Genomic DNA, 23,190 nt, shown 5'->3' with positions numbered 1-23,190 from the left:
AGCCATGAAATTGTCCACCTAGAAACCCTGCCACAGTAACCCCATTCCAGAAATTCAGCAAGATCACTAATCCCTCATCAAATTCTTAGGCCCTTCCCAGAACCTCTGCCCTGTGTCTATCTTCTGCCCCACCCCTACCATTCCCATGCTCCTACCTTCTACATAGTTCCGAATGTTCATGAGCCCAGCTGTCTTGGAAGCCCAATTGTGTCAGATTACTGTGCCTCCACAGAGAGAAACTCTGCTCTTGTGGACAAACACTTTCAGCTTATTTACCTGTAACCTAGCCTACTGTAGAAAAGATACCATTTCCACCACCAGCTCTCCTTTGTGCTGAGTGCATGGTGATAGCAACACAGTCTATGGAATGTGCACAATGCAAGCGGATATTCAGTAAATATAGATATGTAACCAAATATCATAAGAAATGGAGGTTGCCCCCCCCCCCCCCTTTTGCTCCAGGAAACAGAAGTGTGCTGTTGTCATCTGAGCAGTCAAACTGTAAATAGAGAACTAAACGCATTCTGTTGTGGAAAAAAGGTAAAGGACGGTCAGTTTTTAATGAAAATCAGCAGCAGCTCAGACTAGAAAAATTTCTGGTAAGAGTTGGGGAGCACTTGCAAAGACAATGCGCATAGCAGCACAAGCATTGCTAGATAGTGTTGCTGATTATTGCTCTTGTGTATGGAGGAGAAGCTGTCTTGTTAAACATGTAGATATGTCTTAACAATAAAATCTAGAATGGCCAAACTCTCGTCTCTTCCATGGCTACATTTCTCTCGAATATTGTTGCCCCCTCACTTTAGGCAACAGCTACAGGTGATTGGGATAGAACAAGATCTTCCATATCTCAGTCTTTGGAGATCTGCCAACAGGTAATAGATTGAGCCCCTTAACCCATAGTAGGCTTAAATCTAGGAAATCTATCTGGAACCACATTCCACCACCTCTGACTTGAAAGTACAGTGAGGATCTGCATTGGCATTGTTTCAGAACCACAACTATATGCCCTAGACAGATCCAATCTGCCAATTCGAGGAAACCATAGTCACTTGAAGGGACTCAAAGCAGGGTATAGTAGAATTAAAGCTATGCTCTTTAAGTGGAAAATGGCTAAAATTGTCACTGACTAGTGCTCTGGAACAGGCAGTACAGTGCAGGAAATTGAGAGGGATGTGGAACAATATGCTAACAACAATTGAAGCAAAAGAACAGCTGAATTCATTAGACATAGCACTGCAGCAGGCACACATTGAAAAATTAAGTGCTATATACGAGGGTCAGTCAAAAAGTAATGCCTCCTATTTTTTTTTCTACGTTTAATTGTCAGGAAATTTAAATGCAATTACATAGGTTGAAAACCACAACATTGAGGATCATTTTGTCATTTTTCAATGTAATCTCCGCCCCTCTCTACAGTTTTGGTCCATCTTTGAACAAGGGCATGTATCGCAGCACGGTAAAAATCACAGCTCTGCTTCCTAAGCCATTGACGCACGGATGTTTTGACGGCCTCCTCATCTTCAAAATGAATCCCACGATGAGCTTCTTTTAGTGGCCCGAACAGATGGAAGTCTGATGGTGCCAGGTCAGGGCTGTATGGGGGATGAGGCAAAACTTCCCAACTTGCTGAATGTTGTGTGGAGTCACTGCCTGCCGCTTTTCGTCAGTCAACGGTGTTTGCCCTTCAGCTTCCTTACAACGACGAACCCATCGTCTAACAGTGCTGACATCCACTGTCACAACACCATACACCTTCTTCAGTCTTTCTTGAATGCGTATGGGCGTTTCACCTTCTGCATTCAAGAATTCAATCACACAACGCTGTCTCAAACGAACATCGATGTCGGCCATCTTACAAACTTCTGCTGTGCTGCCACCTGTTGACACAGAAAGTTACTACTGCAGTGGAGTGCAGAAGAAGGTTTGAGGAATGGCGCCAAATTCAAATTTTTCACTTAACTTAATTTTTTTAGGTAGAAAAAGAATGGGAGGCATTACTTTTTGACCGACCCTCGTAATAACCATGTTTTAATTAATTTTTATATTTTGTAATCACTATTAAACATTCATTATATTCCCCCCCAGGGGGGTCCACAACTCTTTTGTGGATACTTGCGTAGTGAGCACGGGACCCCGAGCTAATGTGGCCCTCCTTCCTTTCCGGGCTGCATACCTTCCTTTTCCGCATCATCCCCAATCATCACCCCCTCCCCCTCACCTCCGCCTCATTGCTTCCCTTTCTCCCCCTCTGGGAGTATGTTTTGTGACTACATCCAGAGACGGATGCTTAAAACTGTAACACATTCTTCGCTTTCTCTGCTTGCACGTCTTCATCCTTCCTTTGTCCTTCTTTTTCCGTTACCTCTTCTCTTTACCCTTTTCTCCGTTGCGGTGTTTGAGACCTCTTCTTTCCTTTCCCTTTCTTTGTTTTCACTCTTTTTTTGTCCCTCCCTGTGCGTGTCTGAAACCAGACCCACACATTTTCATGCGTAGCGGGTGACGGGGTAATGTGAAATTCCCCGCCCCGGGTTGACAGGTAGGATACGTACGTACCCCCTGGTAACGGCCAGGCCCAGGGAGGGGTGATTACCAGAGCTGAAACCTTCCAAAAGTGCCGATTGGTCCCTCCGTCCGTTTCTCGGGAGGTGTGACCTGAGGTGTGAAAAAATCATCTAAGGGGAATGCCTTCAGAGAGAGGCTCCCTCAAGGGAGGAGCGTGCCATCGGGGACGCCGGTAATGGGGGATTCTTCCACAATGGTTTCCTCACCATCTGTGTCTGCTCACAAGCGGAAGTTCAATGAGTCTCAGCCACAGACAGTCCTTCCATCGCTGCCACAGTTCCTTGTTGTTTCTCGGTCTGACAAAGGTCACGAATTCTCCATGGTCAACCCTTTCATTATTCAGAAGGGTGTAGATGGAATTGCAGGTCCTATAGTCTTGTTCCCGATTACGAAATGACACCTTGTTGTTAAACAGTCAGTGCCCTCCAGCCACAAAAATTGCTGCGTACTTCACTGTTACACACCTTCCCTGTCTGGGTGGAAGCGCACCGCACTTTAAATTCCTCACGTGGGGTCGTTTATACACGCTCCCTCGACGGATTGTCCGACGAGGAAATTCAACACTACCTGTCTGACAAAGGCGTAACGGCTGTTCGTAGCCGTGAAAAGGGTTTACACGGACGTCGTTCCAACCCGTACGGTCTTCTTGACATTTGACAGAGTTCAACTCCCATCGAACATAAAAGCGGGCTAAGAGATAATTTCCATTCGCCCTTACATCCCAAACCCTACGTGCTGCTATCAGTGTCAGCGGTTCAATCATACCAGCCAGTCCTGTTCCAATCCGGCCAAATGTGTTTAGTGTGGCAGGAATGCCCATGAGGGTGCTTGTCCACCTCCATCCCTTCATTGCATCAACTGTATGCGTGACCATGCTGCTTCCTCTAGAGATTACCCCATTTTTAAAGACAAAAAACTCATTCAGGAAATCAGAGTTAAGGAAAAGGTATCGAACTTCGTTGCGCGAAAATTATTCGCCAGTAAAAAGCCCACTGTGCCTCAGACAGGTAAATACAGCACTGTCCTTGCCTCTCCTCGGTCAACAAAGGAGGCGGCCATGCAGACTTGTGATCTCACCTTTAGTGCCATGGTCGTCAGATCTGCCAGCGCAAAGATCGCCCGTTCAACTTCCCCACTTTTGCCTGCTCACTCTAGAGATCACCCTTCATCGGGTTCTGCTAAATCTAGAGCCCAACAGCCTGACACACAGACTTCCAAAAAAAAGAGCATACTCATGAAGGTTTTTTAGTTACCTCAACTTCACAACCATCGGTTCTTCCTTCATCTAAACATTCTGGTTCCAAGAAGGCTAGTAAGAAACCCAGTTCCTCTCCTTCTCTGCCACGGCGTGTCTCATCTACAGCACCATCTGGTGGTAGCCGCCCTCGGCCGTCCTCTGTGTTGCCGAGGCGCACTGCTGGCGGCCGATCGCTGGTGGCAGGAGCTGCTCCTGAACAATCTATGGATCAGGTTCTTCTGCCTTCTGCTGAATTCCGTTCCACGCTGTCGGTCGCAAGCTCTGAGCAGTCGTTGTGTTGACGACAACCTTGGTCACATTCTTCCATTTTCTGTCCACCGTATATCCATTATCCATTGGAATATCTGTGGCATTTGAGCCAATCGGGATGAATTGTCGATCCTCTTACGATCCTACTCACCAGTCATCTTCTGTCTTCAGGAAACAAATCTGCATCCCCGCGACCGCTTTGTCTTCCCTGATTTTTCAGTTAGTCTGATTTAATCTCCCCTCTGTTGAAGGCACTCCAGCAAATGGAGGACTGATGATTCTCCATGATACTCTCCATTATCACCCAATCCCCTTAAACACTTCCTTCCAAGCAGTCGCTGTCCGTCTTTCCCTTTCTGGATACACCTTATCTCTTTGTACTGTATACATTCCATCATCCACACCAATGGCACGAGCTGATCTCCTTCATCTTCTTGGTCAGCTTCCTCCCCCCTATTTGCTGGTTGGGGACTTCAATGCCCACCACCCGCTTTGGGGATCTCCACATCCTTGCCCGTGTGGCTCATTATTGCTAGACGTGTTCCACCAAGCGGATCTTGTTTGCCTCAACACTGGGGACCCTACATTTTTGTCTGCCTCCATGACAAATTTCTCTCATTTGGACCTTTCGGTCGGTACTGTTCCGCTAGCTCAGCGCTTCGAATGGTTCGCCCTTGCTGATACACACTCGAGTGACCACTTTCCATGTGTCTTTAGATTGCAGCCACAACTGCCATATATGCGCCTGCGTCACTGGAAGTTTGCCTAAGGCAATTGGAAGCTTTTTTTTCATCTCTAGCGACATTCGATGACCATCATTTTCCTAGTGTCGATGATGAGGTCACTTGTATTACAGGCGTTATTCTTACAGCTGCGAAATGTTCAATACGTCACACCTCCGAATTGCCCCGGTGCCGCCCAGTTCCTTGGTGGAACGAGGCATGCTGTGACACAATACGTGAGCGGCGACATGCTCTTCGCATTTTCAGACACCATCCTACTTTCGCCAACTGTATCCGCTATTAGCAGTTCCGTGCGTGATGCCATCGCGTCATCTGCGATAGCAAGGAAGCAAGCTGGGACTTCTTTATTAGCTCATTTAACACCTTCACTCCCTCCTTGGAAGTTTGGAGTCGTATTCGACGGTTATCTCGCGCGCCTAGTTTCTTTCCGGTTTCTGGGCTCACTGTCGCGCATGATAAATTAGTGGACCGCGTTGCAATTTCTAACTCATTGGGTCAACACTTTGCTGAGATTTTGAGCTCTTCAAATTACCCGCCAGCATTTCTCCCGAAGAAACGTGCAGTGGAAGTGCAACCTCTTGCTTTCTCCTCTCAAAATCACAAAAGCTACAATACTGTTTTCTCCATCCATGAACTCCAACATGCACTCAATTCTTCTCGCTCCTCCGCCCCAGGACCGGATGGTATCCATATACAAATGTTGCTGCATTTATCATATCGTAGTCTGCATTACCTCCTTCACCTTTTATAATTGACTTTGGACCAACAGTACTTTTCCCAGATGATGGCGGGAAGCTGTCGTCGTTCCTGTTCTGAAACCCGGAAAGGACAAACATCTCCCCTCTAGCTATCGCCCCACTGCTCTCACGAGTAGTGTATGTAAGGTTTTGGAGCATTTGGTGAATAGCTGTTTAGCTTGGTGGCTGGAATCCTGCAGTCTTTTAACACCTGTCCAGTGCGGTTTCCGCAAGCATCATTCTGCAGTTGACCATCTTGTTGCTCTCTCCACTTATATCATGAACAGTTTTCTCCCGAAATGCCAAACAGTAGCAATATTTTTTGATCCGGAGAGAGCATACAATACCTGTTGGAGGACAGGAATCCTGCGCACACTGTTCTCTTGCGGCTTTTGAGGTCGGCTGCCCCTTTTTCTTCGCAAATTTATGGCAGAGCGCACGTTTAGAGTGCGGGTGAACACCACTCTCTCCCGTACTTTCTCCCACAAAAACTGGGTACCCCAGGGCTCCGTGCTAAGTGTTGTACTGTTTGCCATTGCCATAAATCCAATTAAGGATTGTCTCCTTCCTGATGTCTCGGGCTCCCTCTTTGTGGACGATTTTGCGATCTTCTACAGCTCTCAACAGACCAGCCTTCTTGAACAACGTCTTGAAGGCTGTCTCGATCGCCTCCACTCTTGCAGCATCAAAACAGGCTTCCGCTTTTCTCCCAGTAAGAACGTTTCTGTTCATTTTTTTGGCATCATATGGAGTTTCTTCCACCTTCCTTACATATAGAACCTGCCAACCTTCCTTTTTTGGACATTGCTAAATTCTTGGGTCTTATGTTTGACAGAAAACTGTGCTGGTCCTGCCACGTTGCCTATCTTTCGGCTCGCTATCTACAATCCCTCAACACCCTCCATGTCCTGAATGGTACCTCCTGGGGAGAGGACGGAGTGGTCCCTCTCCACCTCTATCGCGCCTTAGTGCACTCGAAATTGGACTATGGAAGCATAGTTTACTCCTCTGCTCGGCCGTCTGTTCTTCGGTGTCTCAACTCTATCCACCAACGTGGATTACGTTTAGTGTCTGGAGCTTTTTACACCAGCCCTGTGGAAAGCCTTTATGCTGAGACTGCTGAACCTCTGTTGTCCAACCGGCGAGTAGTCCTTCTGAGTAGTTACGCTAGCCATCTGTCTTCCATGCCTGCTAATCCAGCCCATGAATTTTTTTTTTTTTTTTTTCGACGCCTCCTTGGATGTAGGGTATGCAGGCCGCCCTTCCTCCCTACCAGCACCAGGAGTCAACTGCTCCATTCTCTTTCCTTCCGCTTTCCTAAAACTTTCTTGACAACTTGGGGTACAGCACCACCTTGGCTCCATCCCCAGACGTGCCTGCTCAGTGACCTTTCAGTTTACCAAGGATGGTACCTCTTCACTTGTTTTATCGTCGGGCATTTGCTGCTCTCTGTGCACAAATGAAGGAAGCCACATTTATTTACACTGATGGCTCCAAAACATCGTTTGGTGTCGGGAGTGCCTATATTGTTGACAACACCCCAACTCGATTTTGGCTTCCCGACCAGCTTTACGCTGTTCTCAAGGCTGTCCAATACATCCGTCGCCATCAGCGGATACAGTATGTTATCTGTTCAGATTATCTCAGGTCTCTCCTCAGTCTCCAAGATCTCTACCCAGTCCACACTCTAGTCCGCCGGATTCAGGGCTGCCTACACTTGGTCCACTTGGGGGCGTATCTGTAGCGTTCTTCTGGATCCCAGGACATGTTGGTATCTGTGGAAATGAGGCGGCTGATATAGCGGCCAAGGCTGCGGTCTCTCGACCAGCTATTTGGTCAATTCCCTTCACTGATGTACGGAGTGTTTTATGTCATCATGTTGTTCTTTTATGGCATGCACATTGGTTGACACTTCCCGATAATAAATTGCGTGACGTGAAAGCTCTTCCCTGTGCTTGGACCTCTTCCTCCTGAACGCGTTGTCGGGAGGAGGTAATATTAACTAGACTCCGGATAGGGCACTGTCTTTTTTAGTTATCGACATCTTTTAAGTGGCGATCCTCTCCCACTCTGTCCCCACTGCTCTCAGCTGTGGACGGTAAGATACCTTTTACTTGAGTGCCCCTATTTTACTCGGTTATGCGCCCGTCTACAGCTGTCACCTGATATATCTGACATTTTAGCAGATGACACATGCTCAGCCTATTGCGTTCTCAAGTTTATTAGTGTCAGTAAGATGATGTCAGTCATTTGAAGCTCTTTTTGGGGACAACCAACCCCTTGCTATAGTCCCTGTCCCTTTGATGGTTGGGGTGGGGGGCATTTCCCTCCCTGTTGCTCCTGCATCACCTACTTGGGAGCAACACCGCACCCCCCTCCCCCCATCTTCCCCCCTTCCCCCCCCCCCCCCCCCCCCCCCCCATCTGCCCACCCCAAACCATCGGGGACGTCTGTCCCCTGGGAAACATGACTCGCGTCAGTGACTGAAGAGCCCAAAAGCAGCTGGTTGTAGGGCTTCACGCTCATCCTCAGTCCCAGAGACTGAGCCGGAGGAGTCCTCCCAGCCAGGGAGACCCAAGGAGAAGAAAGATAAATCCTAAAAGAAAAACCCCTAAGACCGAGGAAATTGTGGTGGCACCCACACCACTGCTACCCACAAGCTCTGCTGCAGAGGATGGGGTGGAGATTTTGGCATCCGCTGAGGACCAGACGCTCAGACACAATGGATATAGCCTGGCTGAGCTACGGCAACTGTTAAGCTTTACACCTGCTATCTGCATTGCCCTCCAGGAAACCTGGTTCCCAGCAATGTGGACCCCTGCCCTCTGCGGTACCATAGCGACTATAATAATGTCGGGTGGATTTTGCGTTTGTCCTAAACTCAGTCTGTAGTCACACTGTCTCTTGAAACCCTCTTGAAGCTGTGGCTGTCAGAATAAGGACGATGCAGGAAATAACTGTCTGCAATGTATATCTTCCTCTGGATGGTGCAATACCCCTGAATGTATTAGCAGCACTGATTGATAAACTCACTAAACCTTTCCTACTTCTGGGAGATTTTAATGCCCATAACACCTTGTGGGGTGGTACCATGCTTACTGGCTGAAGCAGAGATGTTGAAACTTTAGTGTCACAATTCGACCTCTGCCTCTTAAATACTGGGGCTGCCACACATTTCATTGTGGCTCATGGTAGTTACTTGGCCATTGATTTATCGATTTTTCAGCCCAGGATTTCTTCCATCTATCCACTGGAGAACACATGATGACATGTGTGGTAGTGACCACTTTCCCATCTTCCTGTGACTGCCCCAGTGTCACGCACATGGACGCCTGCACAGATGGGCTTTGAACAAGGTGGACTGGGAAACTTCCACCTCTGCTGTCACCGCTGAATCTCCACCACACGGCAACATCGATTTGATGGTTGAGCAGGTGACTAGCACAATTGTTTCTGTAGCAGAAAATGCGATCCCTCGCCCTTTAGGGTGCCCGAAGCGTAAGGCAGTCCCTTGGTGGTAGCTGGAAGTCGCTGAAGCAATTAAGGAGCGTCGGCGAGCTCTACAGCTGCATAAGCGGCACCCTTCCCTGGAGCACCTTACAGCTTTCAAACGGCTCCGTGTCTGTGTTCGCTACCTTATCAAACAACAGAAAAAGGAGTGTTGGGAGAGATACGTCTCTACCATTGGGTGTCACATGTCACCTTCCCAAGTCTGGGCAAAGATCAAATGTGTTTTCGGGTACCAGGCTCCAACAGCTGTCCCCGGTGTTACTATAAGTGGTGAGTTATGTCCGACGCAAATGCGATTGCAACACATTTTTCCCGTGCTCGTGCTTTCTCATCTGACTAAAAGCGAAATCTTCTCGTCATCTTCAGCCGGATCTGGTGCGATGGCGTCTTTCCATCACAGTGGCCCTGGGAGAGCACCATCATTCTGGTGCTCAAACTTGTTGAAAATCACTTGATGTGTTTAGCTACTGGCCCATCAGCTTCACCAACGTTCCTTGTAAGCTGCTGGAACGTATGTTATGTCGGCCGTTGGGTTGGGTCCTGGAGTCACTTGGCTTGCTGACTCCATGTTAGGGCAGCTTCCGCTAGGGTTGCTCTACCACTGATAATCTTGTTTTCATAGTGTCTGCTATCTGAACAACCTTTTCCAGACGGCAACACCTGATTGCTGTCTTTTTGACTTACATAAAGCATACGACAAGACTTGGCAATGTCATATCCTTGCCACATTGTATGAGTTGGGTCTTCGCGGACCACTCCCGATTTTTATCCAACACTTCCTGTCACTCCATACTTTCCATGTCCAAGTTCCATCCATATGCAGAAGAATGTAGTCCCACAGGGTTCTGTATTGAGTGACTCTCTATTCTAGTGGTTATTAACAGTCTAGCAGCAGCTGTCGGGCCCTCCGTGTCACTCTGTATGCAGACGACTTCTGCGTTTTGTACTGCTGCTCCAGTACTGTTGTTGCTGAGCGGCACATCCAGGGAGCCATCCACAAGGTGCAGTCGTAGGCTCTAGCCCATGGCTTCCAGTTTTCATCCACAAAGTCATGTGTCGGCGTCGTACCATTCATCTTGAACACACACTTTAATGATCCACTCAATGTAGTGGAGACATATCAATTCCTAGGACGGGTTTTCGACACTCGATTGACTTGGTTCTCTCATCTGCATCAGCTTAAGCAGAAGTGCTGGCAAAACATCAATGCCCCCCCCCCTCCCCCCTCCCCCCCCCCTCCATTGCCTGAGCAACACCAATTGGGGTGCAGATTGCTGTATACTGCTGCAGCTCTATGGAGCCCTTGTCCAATCCCGAACTGATTATGGTAGTGTGGTTTATTGTACAGCAGTGCCTTCAGCATTGCGTTTACTGGACCCTGTGCACCACTGTGGGGTTTCGACAGGAGCTTTTGGACGGGTCGGGTGACCAGTGTACTGGTGGAGGCCAGTGTCCCTCCACTGCAGATAAGACATACACAACTGCTCTCCAGTTACCGAGCACACATTCATAGTTCGCCTGAGCATCCGAATTACTGTCTATTTTCCCGTGCGCGGTAGTCCATCTCTTGTATCGGCAGCCAGATTGGGGCTAATGACTGCAGTTTGCGTGCAGTGCCTTCTCTCTGAACTGTAGTCCTTCCCTTTACCACTTCTACTTGCAGTCCATTCATGTATGCCTCCATGGTGTACGCCGTAGTCAGTCTTTTCTGGTACTTTCGCATGGCTCTAAGGACTCCAATAACCCTACCAATCTCCGCTGTCACTTCCTCTTGATTCTTGATGTGTTCTGAAACTCTGAAGTTGTTTACACCAACTGCTCAATTTCTGATAGTCGCATAGGCTTTGTATATGTTCATGGAGGATATATAGAGCAGCACTCCTTGCCAGTTGGCTGCAGTGTTTTCGCTGTAGAGCTGGCACCATATCTCATGCTCTAGAGTACATCTACTCATGTCCTGGCAAGTTATTTCTCCTGTGTACTAACTCATTGAGCAGCCTACAAGCTATCGACCAGTGCTACCCTCGCCACCCTCTGGTAGCGTCCACTCAGGAGTCCATCTATGTCCTGGAACAGTCCCGACATGCAGTGGTGTTTGTGTGGACCTCAGGACACGTTGGAATCCCTGGCAACGAACTTGCCGACAGGCTGGCCAAACAAGTGACATGGAAACCGCTTCTGGAGATAGGCATCTCCAGAGCTGACCTGCATTCTGTCTTACACCGCAGGGTTTTTCGGCTTTGGGAGATGGAATGGCATAACAGCACGCACGACAAACTGCATGTCATTAAAGAGGCTATGAATGTGTGGAGGTCTTCCATGCAGACCTCTCGCAGGGAATCAGTTGTCCTCTGCCGTCTCCACATTGGCCAAACGTGGCTAACTCACTATAACCTAATCTGTCACGAGGACCCACCTCAGTGTCGCTGTGGCTCCAAAATAACTATCATCCACCTCATGCTGGACTGCCCACCCAGCCGCTCTGCACAAACTTTTCACTTTCCCAGCACCCTGCCATTGGTGTTCTGCGACAGTGCCTCCACAGCAGCTTTAGTTTTACATTTTATCTGTGAGAGTGGGTTTTATACTTCTGTGTAGGTTTTAGCACATGTACTTTGATCCTCTGTGTCCTCCACCCTAGTGCTTTTAGGGTGGAGGTTTTAATGTGTTGCAGAGTGGCTGACTTTCCCTTATTTATTCTCATTGTTGGCCAGCCACTGTAATCAGCTTTCATGTTTTACACTCTTCTGTTTCTAGTGTCTCTGTTGTTTCCTTGTCCTCCTTTGTTCCTTTTAGTATTAGTTACCTTCCCCTCGTTCTTGTGGCTTTTTATTTTCTTTCCATTTGTGTTACACATTTCGTCCGTTTTATTTTCACTCTTGTGGCATTGTTTTGTTAGGGACAAGATACCGATGACTTCACAGTTTGTCCCTTCTCTCTCTTTAAACGAACCAACCAACCTTACCTTATGGCTCATACCCTGTAATAGACCTAGATGCAAGACATGTCCCTTAAATCCTCCCACCACCACCTACTCCAGACCAGTCACAAACATAACCTATCCCTCCCCCTGCGGGTCCGAGGTAAGAACAGGCCGGGGGAATTCCTGCCTGTTGTAAGAGGCGACTAAAAGGAGTTTCGACCACTTCGGCCTTCAATATGAAGGTCCCCATTGGGGTTTGACCTTCATTTTTCAAAATTCTACAGAAGTACGAGCCTTTTGGGGAAGGACACCTTACGTGGTGTATCACCGGTCCTCAGTGCATTAAGACCTTGACACTCGTCATCGTAACTGCACCCACTGTTTATCAATTTGGGCCTAAACACCTGATGGGTTGCACAGGTTACGCCTGTAGTGCGTCCCATCTGCACCTTCGATCATTTTGGATTCTCCATGGCACCCAAAATCCAGTGCGGCCTGGTGGAGCCTACGTGGTTGCCTGCTCCCTTTTTATTGATTCATTTTTAATAGATCGAATGCTAAGGGTACGTGTGGGTTCTGTATTGTCAGACGTCTTCCTCCAGGACAACGGAGTGCCTCAGGGCTCCGTCTTGAGTGTAGCCCTTTTTGCCATAGCGATCAATCCAATTATGGATTGCATTCCACTTAACGTCTCAGGCTCTCTTGACTTCGTGATCTACTGCAGCGCCCAGAGAACATGCCTCCTGGAGCACTGCCTTCAGCGTTGTTTTTACAGCCTATACTCGTGGAGTGTGGCTAATGGCTTCCAGTTTTCTGAAGAGAAGATGGTTTGCATCAACTTTTGGTGATATAAAGCATTCCTTCCACCATCCTTACATCTCGGTTCTGTTCTTCTCCCATTCGTGGAGACAGAGAAGTTTTTAGGGCTCACACTGGACAGGAAACTTTGTCTCCGCATGTCTCTTATTTGGCTGCCCGTTGTACACATTACCTTAATGTCCTCCGCGTTTTTAGTGCTTCATCTTCGTGAGCAGATCACACTGTCCTGCTTGGCTTATATCGGTCCATAGTCTGATCAAAGCTGGATTATGGGAGCCTCGTCTGCTCGGCCATCCCTCTTACGCCGTCTCAACTCCATCCATCATCGGGGTTTATATCTTGCGACCGGAGCATTCTCTAATAGTCCTGTCGAGAGTCTTCATGCTGAAGCTGCTGAATTACCATTGACCTACCGGCGCGGCATACTGCTTTGTCGGTATGCCTGCCGGCTGCTGTCAATGCCCGACCACCCCTCTTATCAGTCCTCCTTCGACGATTCTCTTGACTGTCAGTATGGGTTGTATATGTCTGCCCTGCTGCCGCCTGGAGTCCGCTTTCGTCACCTGCTTCGACAATTGGATTTTGCCCTCCCTACCACCTTCAGAGAGGGTGAGAGCTTGACACCACCTTGGCTCCAGGCTCCAGTTCACATTCATCTTGACCTCAGCTCGCTCCCGAAGGAGGGTACTCCGGATGCAGTGTATTGCTCACAGTTTGTCGAACTTCGTGTGTGACTCACCAGTAACACCTTTATTTACACTGATGGCTCCAAAACTAACAATGGTGTTGACTGTGCCTTTGTCGTTGGGGACGTCACCTTTAAATACCTTCTCCTCAACCAGTGTTCCAGCTTTATGGCCAAGCTTTTTGCTCTTTATCAGGCCGTTCAGTATGTCTGCCACCACCGCCATTCTCCGTGTGTACTCTGCTCTGGCTCACTTAATGCTCTTCAGAGCCTTGGGGGCTCCATATCTGGTCCATCCATTGGTGCAACGGATCCAGCAATCCCTCCATTCTTTTGCTGATGCTGGCTCTCCTGTTAGCTTTATGTGGGTTCCAGGCCATGTAGGAGTGCCTGGAAATGAGGCTGCTGCCGATGATGCTGCGGCCAAGGCTTCTGTCATCCTACCTCGGCCAGCTACCTTTTGTGTCCCATCGTCCGACATTAGTGGGGTTGTTTGTAGGAGGCTTGTCATTATGGTGGGATACTTGGTCGTCACTTCAAGGAAATAAGCTCTGGGCTATAAAACAGTTCCCAACAGATTGGACAACCTCCTCCCAACCATCTCTGCGAGAGGAGGTCATTTTGGCCAGGTTGCGGATTGGGCATTGCCGGTTTAGCCACCACTACCTGCTACCTGGTGACCCCGCCCCACAGTGCTCTTGTGGTCATGCATTGACAGTGTGCCATGTTTTATCGCCGTGTCCCCGTTTTAATGAATCTCATGTTGTCCTGTCTCTGCCATCTATCTTACCGGAAATTTTAGCTGATGACACTCGAGCAGCTGCTCGTGTTCTTCGTTTTATTACTTTGACAGACTTGTGCAAAGACACCTAACTCTTTTATTTTATCTGCGTCTTTGTAAGAACGTCCTGGTGTGTGTGCCGCCCCCCCCCCCCCCCCTTATTTGTGCATTTACATTTGTGACTGGGCACTAATGACTGTAGTAGTCGAGCGCCCTAAAACCCCCCACAAAAGAACCTATCCTGTCAGAGGCCTGTGAAAGCAGTCATGTGGTCTACAGGCTAAGCTGCAACCACTGTGCTGCATTCTATGTGGGCACGACAATCAACAAGCTGAAACTTCCTGGCAGATTAAAACTGTGTGCCGGACTGAGACTCAAACTCGGGACCTTAGCCTTTTGTGGGCAAGTGCTCTACCATCTGAGCTACAGAAGCATGATGCACACCTCGTTCTCACAGGTTTATTTCTGCCAGTGCCTCGTCCCCTACCTTCCGAACTTTACAGAAGGTCTCCTGCGAGCCTTGCAGAACTAGCACACCTGAAAGAAAGGATATTGCAGAGACACGGCTTAGCCACTGCTTGGGGAATGTTTCCGCTTCTGTAAAGTTTGGAAGGTAGAAGACAAGGTAGTGGCAGAAGTAAACCTGTGAGGATGGGGAGTGAGTCGTACTTGGGTAGCTCATGGGTAGCTCAGATGGTAGAGCACGTGCCCGCGAAAGGCAAAGGTCCCAAATTTGAGTCTCGGTCCGGCACATAGTTTTAATCTACCAGGAAGTTTTGTATCAGCCCACACTCCGATGCAGAGTGAAAGTCTCAATTAACAAGCTGTCTGTCGGCATGAGTGGCCACAGACAAACTGCGGCCTAGAAACAACTGGACCACCCTGTTGCTGAACACACTGCTAAACATGACATCCCTGATGTCAATGACTGCTTCACAGCCTGTGCCATATGGATCCTTCCCACCAACTGTTCTGAACTGCTCAGGTGGGAACTTTCCCTGCAATACATCCTACATTCCCGTAACCCTCCTAGCCTCAACCTTAGTCACTGTCCTCATCCACCCAGCCCCTGTCCTGTTCCCATTCCAGCAGTACAGAGCCGTCATTCCACCATAACACCCAGTGTTTCTGTTTCTCTCCTTTCCTGCTACTCCCCCCCTCCCTCCCTTCCCCACCTCTCTCCTGCTCTGTCTAAGCTGAAGCATCTCCCACCATGCACTGGTGCTGCTGCACACAGTGTGGTTTCAGTGGTCTGAGACTGCAGTCTCTGTGTCTGTGTAGAGAGAGAGAGAGAGAGAGAGAGAGAGAGAGAGAGAGAGAGAGAGAGAACGCATGACAAACTATTGGTGACAAAGGCCCCAATGACCAAAAGCTATAATTGTGAGTCCTTCTGCTGTGTCTACCTGCAACTCAGCATCTCCGCTATTTGGTGAATAGCAACATTCCTTCTTGTAATATTTTTATGGGCTCATTATACTATTTCACTAAACAAATAAAGTTGTTGAAAAAGATCCTTTGAAAGGAGTATGGCCAGTTTTATTTCCTGTCCTAGTGCTGACCTTGTCCTTGGTTTTTGTTCCCTCCTTCCTCTCGTAATCTAAATAATAATGCTGCAGCAAATAAAATTACTACTTGTTAATGTAATATTTCAGAATATTTGTAATAGAGTAATAATTTCATGGTGTGTTTTAATTCACTAATTCAAAATAAATTACTTATTTGAACATTTAGTTATCATAATTCTCTCTTGCAGATATGGGCCTGTTCGTATTCTGGACCAGCGCTTTCATCTTGTGTGTACAACCGTTGATAAGTTGTGCTAAAGGCACTGTGGAAACAGCACTGATTGACCCATTTGACATGGGAAGGTATTATTATGGATAAACTATAACAATATATATAAGTTACGTAGTAGAGCACCTGCAATTAAAAAATTTGGACTGTGAAAGAGATACACTGATGTGACGAGTCAAAGTACACAACCTAATAATTTGTCGGACCTCCTATTGCCTGCTGTAGTGCGGCAAGTCAACTCGGTGCGGACTCGTCAAACTGTCGGAAGTCCCCTGTATAAATACTGAGCTGTGCTCTATGTAGCCATCTGTAATGCCCAAACTGTCAAGAATGTTCTCCAAACTGACTGCAAACATTTGTTTTCTGGTGAAATAGGGCATTCTCATCCACAAAAATTCCATCGTTGTCTGGTAACGTAAAATCCACAAATGGGTAAGAGTGGTCTCAAAGTAGCTGACCTTAACCATTTGCAGTCAATGATCTGTTCAGTTGGACCAGAGGACCCACTCCATTCCAAGTAAACACGGCCTACACTGTTACGGAGCCACCACCAGCTTGCACAGTGCATTGTTGACTACTCGGTCCACATTTTCACGGTGTCTACATCACACTCAAACCCTACTTATCGAATTCAGGATGTGTGAGACTGGGCTAAAACGTTTCAGCCGTCTAGGGACCGACCGATACAATCGCGAACACAGGGAGGCGCTGCAGGCGATGTCGTGCTGTCGGCAGTAGCACTTGTCAATCTTCTGCTGCTGCAGCCCACAGATGCCAGATTTTGCCGCACTGTCCTAATGGGCACGAGTGTCACACATCCTTTGTTGACTTTATTTCGTGCAATGTTGCTTGTCTGTCAGCATTGACAACAGTAAGCAAATGACACTCTAGACACTACGGATCTCAAAATAATGAACCATCTTACTATGTCCGAAGTGAAGTGTCCTGTGGGTCTAGCTTAAACTACTGATCTGCTTTGAGTCTCTCAATTCCTCAGGTGGGCGTAATCACATCGGAAACATTTTGTATGAATCACATACGTACAAATGACAGCTCTGCAAATGCACTGCTCTTTAATACCTGGTATACACAATACCACCACTGTCCATACAAGTCCGTATCGCTGTCACCTCAGTGTACATCACTTCACAAAGCCGTGCTGCAGATCAAAGAATGAGGCACCAGTGTAGCTTTTGGAACTTTTCAGTGAAGTCAATACACATTCCATAATTTATTTTAGCTAAACCATATCCATTTTTCCCTGTATTACTTCCTCATTTGTGGAAGATAATTTACTGTGAGGATCAAATTGAGAAGATATTAATGAAATATTAATCTTATAAATAAAATACTACGTGAAAGTGGAGATAAATTTTTCCAAGAGCCATCATAACTTTAAAAAACAATCGCTTGTCATTCCAAATTGTGCACGATGTGTTTAGGTTTTACTCAAAAGAAATAAAATTAATGGAAGAGGCTGACTGTGTAGTAATATCGGTAGGGAATTGTGTGTTCATAAATGACCAACCATAACATCTGTTTCCGATGTGCTTGCAGAGTATATTCAGTTTGTATCGTGCAAGAAATGCCATACACACTTTAATCATATTGTGGTCTCTGTAATCTACAGGGTAATGTAGAAGAAACTGGACAAAAATGTTACTTTTGGAATTGGTTCTTTCAAAATTTTTTTGGGTAATACACGATATGTGCTGAAGGTGTCTGACGATTTCAGTGTTTTTTACCCTTACCGTTATCAGAACGGAATTTTGGCTTTTGTGAACATTATGAAATGGGAATATCAGCCACCGCATGTGCTAAAATTGCAATGACAGTCACGAAAACAAAAATTTAGTCTGAGAGAGCCTGAAAATTATCTCTGTTTGGTGAAACTGATACAGGTCGTGACATGCTTCTTACGATGAATTGATCTTACAGATTTTGAAGACATGTGTTTAAAGTTCACACGTACCATCTCTAGATAAATACATATAATTGTTTAAGAATTAGGGGACTGTATCTTCAAAACTGCGATTTTCAGCTTTTTTTTTTGTGTGTATCTCACAGTAATTGGCTGCACATGCCAAAATGACATGTCTCCATCTATTCTCCTGGCAACAATAAGTTACAGCATGTGAGTTGCAAGTTTATAGAGACAAGTGTGGGATTGGCAATATGTATCAGCATTTACATTCTTCTGATTCCGTAATTTATGAAGTAAATGTGGAAATACATTTGTGTGCAGCTCATTTCACATAATACAGTTTTTCTGCACTTGTACTGCAAGAGAAGTTGGCATCAGCAGACTTTGGGCCATGTTTCTCTTTGGTAAAATGGTGGATTTGGCCACAAGTACTACATAGTGTAATCGTAATCTTAACCGGTCAGGTCTGGGTGAGATTTGGAGTGTTATGTGATGATTGCTAAGGCACTAACATCAATAATATGATCTTCATTCCAGTCAATTTAGCAAAGTGGATAAATTGCACAGATTCCTCTTCATTGGCAAAACAGCTGTTCGGTCTGGGTATTCAGTTTATCTGAGCAAAGATTTTGTGATGTTAACAAACATGCCAAGGAATTAGTAAATTGACTGTTGATTCTAATGATAAAGTATCTATGCAGTCTGACAGTGGAAATTGTCAAAAAGGAAAGCAAAACAAGAAAAAGCAGTAAGAACACAGACAAGTGGAGAAGGAAATATAAGAAAAAGGAATAAAATGTCAGGAGAGACATACCCACTAACTGCCAAGAACAAAGCGCCAGTGAAGTGTTACATACAGTTTAGGCAAATGACATTTCACCCACCTCGTGTAGTACACAGAAAGGTGATAATGACAGAATAATATTAAGCAAGGAGTTAGTAGCAGATCGTATACTGAGCAAAGGAGTTTGTTTTCGTATGTGCAGACATCAAACAGAATGTGTAGATTGAAAAAATGGCGAGGTGTGATGACAAATGGCTTCACCCTCTGTGGGAGGCGCCTTTTTTGTTTTGGCATTGTGGCTTGTCAGTGGCACGACTGTCGAAGAGCAACTGCACTCTCCGATAATGAAAAGAAAAGAAGAGATTGTTGTGTGACAAATGAAATATTTTATAATCTCTAGTGTCATGTTGAGCCTTCGAGGTGTATCTTGTAAGTAAAGTTGTGTTCTTCTGAAATTCATGAGTCACTCTAATGACCTGTACACGCATTGGAGGACATGTGTTTGTAAAAGGAAAGTAAAGGTCATGCTTTTTCGCGATAAAAGAAGTTATCTTCTTTTGCTCCAATAATGTGTGCAGAATATGCCGTAGTGAAGCCTTTCCTTGGCTACACAAAGGATTTCATAGGCAGTGTTTAGCAGGATTTTTACTTACAGAAAATGGGCGGTGGCGACCAGATTAAAAGGGAAAAACCTAAGTTTTTAATATTAGGTGCATCATTCTGCCAGGTACTCCATATCAGTGACCTCACTAGTCATTAGGCACCGTGAGAGAGCAGAATGGGGTGCTCTGCAGAACTCGCTAACTTCGAACATAGTCAGGTCATTGGGTGTCACTTGTCATACATCTGTACATGAGATTTCCACACTCCTAAACATCCCTAGGTCCACTGTTTCCAATATGAAAGTGAGGTGGAAATGTGAGGGGACATGTACAGCAAAAAAAACTTTCAGGCCAACCTCATCTGTTGACTGGCAGAGACCACGGACAGTTGAAGACGTCGTAATGTGTAATAGGCAGAAATCTATCCATACCATCACAAAGGAATTCCAAACTGCATCAGGATCCACTGCAAGTACTAGGACAGTTACGTTGGAGGTTAGAACTTGGATTTCATGGTTGAACTGCTGCTCATAAGCCTAGCGTGGTGGTAAATGCCAAATGACCCCTCGCTTGGTGTAAGGAGCATAAACATTGGACAATTGAACAGTGGAAAACTTGCTGTGGAGTGACTAATCACTGTTCACAATGTGGCAGTCCAATGGCAGGGTGTAGGTATGCTGAATGCCTGGTGAATGTCATCTGCCAGCAGTGCCAACAGTAAAAGGTGGGGGCTGTGGTGTTATGGTGTGGTTGTGTTTTTCATGGGGGCTTGTGCCCCCTTGTTTTGCGTGGCACTGTCAGAGCACAGGTGTACATTGAGGTTTTCAGCACCTTCTTGCTTCCCACTGTTGAAGAGCAATTCAGGGATGGCGATTGAATCTTTAAACCCGTTAGAGCACCTGTCACAATGCATGGCCTGTGGCAGAGTGGTTACACAACAATAACATCCCTAGTCCATTAGACTAGCCTGCACAGAGTCCTGACCTGAATCCTATAGAACACGTAGTGTATCTGTGCAGTACATAAAGAAAAGACAGCAGCAATACAATTGACTGTTGGTAAGAGAGGTCGTCATTGTCCGTGTATAAGGAGATTGGACGAGGTGACGGAGAGATTATAAAACTCTATAAAATTGGTTTCTATTGTTCCAGCGTGTTAATGTTGATAAATTACTGTGCGAAAGTTCTTACCAGGTGATCTGAATATACAGATAACGTGTGACCTGTATAAGAAACTTTGTGAAGAGGAACAAGCTACTTCTGAAAATATTGGCTCTACAGACAAATATTAAATACGGAGTTTAACATAGGCTTTTGTGTACGTAGAAAAGATGTATGCAACCACTGTTATCACTTTCAAAATCTCTGAGGAAAATAGAGGGGTGGAGAAAGACCAGCACTGAGAACACCTAAAGAGGAAAGAAGCAGCTAAAGACAAAAAATGAAATGGAGTGTGTCTGAGCAGGTGACTGTTATTTACTGGCTCTGGAAGCTGCAAGCTGTAAGGTACTGTCCAAGCATCAGTGAGTTTGCTACAAAAAGACTAGCTGTATACAGTCGATCAGTATAAAATAGTGATACCAGGAAATCTAGAAATCCCCAGGATGCTTACAAGTTTTCTGTGACCACGTGCTTGGGTACCACAGGACCCCAGCCTTTGCAGCAATGCTTCCTTCTCTGTACTGCAAACCTATATTCCCACTATGCCTTTCCCCCTCCACTTTGTTGGATGGTCTTCCTGGTATATCCCTGTTTGGCCTGGTACATAATTTATGACCCTAGTTTCCTGTTTCACTTGAGGTGTTCTCTACACCTTTTCATTAATAAATACATGGTCCCCCATTGTTTGGTTTGAGCTGCCACTTTTTTTTTCAAAAGTGCAGATGTTGCAGGGAAGGTCACCCAATGTGAAGTCTGTTCCACCTTTGTGCATTTCCATCCTGACACCGTGCCTTTCCATTGAGATGGTATGCCGCAAACATAGCACGGTAGCGATGCTGTCAGTCATAAATTACTGCACGGTGGTGTCCCCCTGACCATAAAGGGATCTCATTGTTGATTCCTGATATGATATCCCCCACCCCCTGTATGCCAAGGAGTATGTGCCTATCATGACTGGAGTACGGAGATTTCGAACAGTGAGTTACTGGACAGATAGCTATTGCTGAGACTGGGTGCCTCCCATGGGGAGAGCGCCCATTTGGAGTGTGTGGCACCATGGTGGATGTCTTGCATATGAGCATCCTGTTGGTGGTCAGATTGCCCCGGTAGTCTCTTCAGAAGGAAAGAACTCGATCAGTGCAGAGAGATAAAATCCCAAAATATTTCCTATCATGGCAACACTGTGGGAGGAATGTTGGGCTAAGTGACAAGCAGAGTAAAGCTCTCCCCAATTCCTTGTTTCCACAAGGACAGATGGGAATTCTTTTTTGATCACAAACCCTTTATTCCTTGTGGAGGCAGTAGAGGACATCTGTTTGGAAGTCATCCCCTGCCCAGTCACGGGCATTGCTTGCTTGTAACAACCTGAATAACACTCTGGTTTCTATCCCTCACCATGGTAACCTATACATTATTGTTCACAGCACCCTTTTCCATTTTGCTGTGCGACAATGAGCTACATATCAACTTGGAGCAAAGCGATGTACACTTTGTCATGTCCATAGGGAGCATAGGGCAATAAGGTTGCTACTGAGGTCTTCATCTTGCCCTTTGAGGGTGATTTGTTGCCTGAAAGCGTCAAGGTGATGGTACACCAGTCTGACGTTAGGGCCCCCCCCCCCCCCCCCCTCCCTCCCTTGCCCACCCTGTGCGAAGCTTCAAATGTATGAAATTCGGGCAAGTCTTCATGTTGCGATGCCACATGCTAGCCCAGTTGCACAACAGGGGGCTCACAGTTCTTTTGCGAGATCATTTGTGGCATACATGGGGCACAGAGTTATTACAGCTCGTTCTTCCTTCCCGGGCTGCATGTCCTTCTCCATGCCCCCCCACCTCCCCACCCCGACCCTACTGCCTTCCCGGCTCCCCTATCTGTTTTCTTACGTATGTTGACGTGGCTGTACACCTGGTTTCCTATCTTCCTTGCCATTTTGTTCCTCTTGCCTTTTCTGTTTTATCCTTTTTGCCATTTATGGTCCCCCATTGGAATTTGACGTCCATTTCTCAACTTTCTGTCTGTAGTGTGAGCCATTTGTGGACGAACTCCCTCTCTAGGGTCTATGCCACGGATTCCTCTCCCCCCATCCTCTCACTCTTCCTTCCCCACTATAGCGCCCCTTTGTCCTACTAGGTCAACAGCACGTGTAGCCAGTCTGTGTGGTGGAGCTGAGCCCCTGACAGCCGAGGATCACACTTCTGATACCAGAGTTGTTGCCTCCCTACGTACGCCTGGGAATGGTTGCTTGTCGTTCTGGAGTGTTGCCGGCCGGTGTGGCCAAGTGGTTCTAGGGGCTTCAGTTGGGAACTGTGCGACCGCTACGGTCGCAGGTTCGAATCCTGCCTTGGGCATGGATATGTGTGATGTCCTTAGGTTAGTTAGGTTTAGGTAGGGGACTGATGACCCCAGCAGATGTTAAGTCCCATAGTGCTCAGAGCCATTTTTGGAGTGTCAGAACTGCCGGCACAACTATGCTTGGCACCCCCCCCCCCCCCCCATACCTGGCTCTGCTGCTACGAAGTAATGGCTCCCCACCCACAAGGAGGCACATCCCCATCCCTCAGACAGACGCATCACCCTCGTCTAGCCTCTTGCACCAGGAGGGGCTCGCTCAGACCAATCCCCTCGGAGGTTTGTTTCTGCCATTCTGCAACTGGA

The 23,190-nt window shown here is 46.8% G+C and overlaps 1 protein-coding gene across 3 annotated transcripts in view; it reads left to right on the top strand.

The window, feature by feature from the left end:
• The window catches only part of LOC126336263 (uncharacterized), a 251,650-nt gene that overhangs the window by 4,361 nt on the left and 224,099 nt on the right, over window positions 1-23,190 (top strand). For all 3 annotated transcript variants that reach the window (XM_049999761.1, XM_049999759.1, XM_049999760.1), the window contains exon 2: window positions 16,024-16,138. In XM_049999761.1, coding sequence (XP_049855718.1) covers window positions 16,026-16,138 — 113 coding nt within the window. In that variant the 5' untranslated portion in view covers window positions 16,024-16,025. The remainder of the gene's footprint in view (window positions 1-16,023; window positions 16,139-23,190) is intronic.

This window comes from Schistocerca gregaria, chromosome 2 (assembly GCF_023897955.1).
Source record: "Schistocerca gregaria isolate iqSchGreg1 chromosome 2, iqSchGreg1.2, whole genome shotgun sequence".
NCBI classification, from domain to species: domain Eukaryota; kingdom Metazoa; phylum Arthropoda; class Insecta; order Orthoptera; family Acrididae; genus Schistocerca; species Schistocerca gregaria.
Note: the sequence above shows the minus strand (reverse complement) of the source record. Positions and strands in the feature narration are given on the sequence as shown.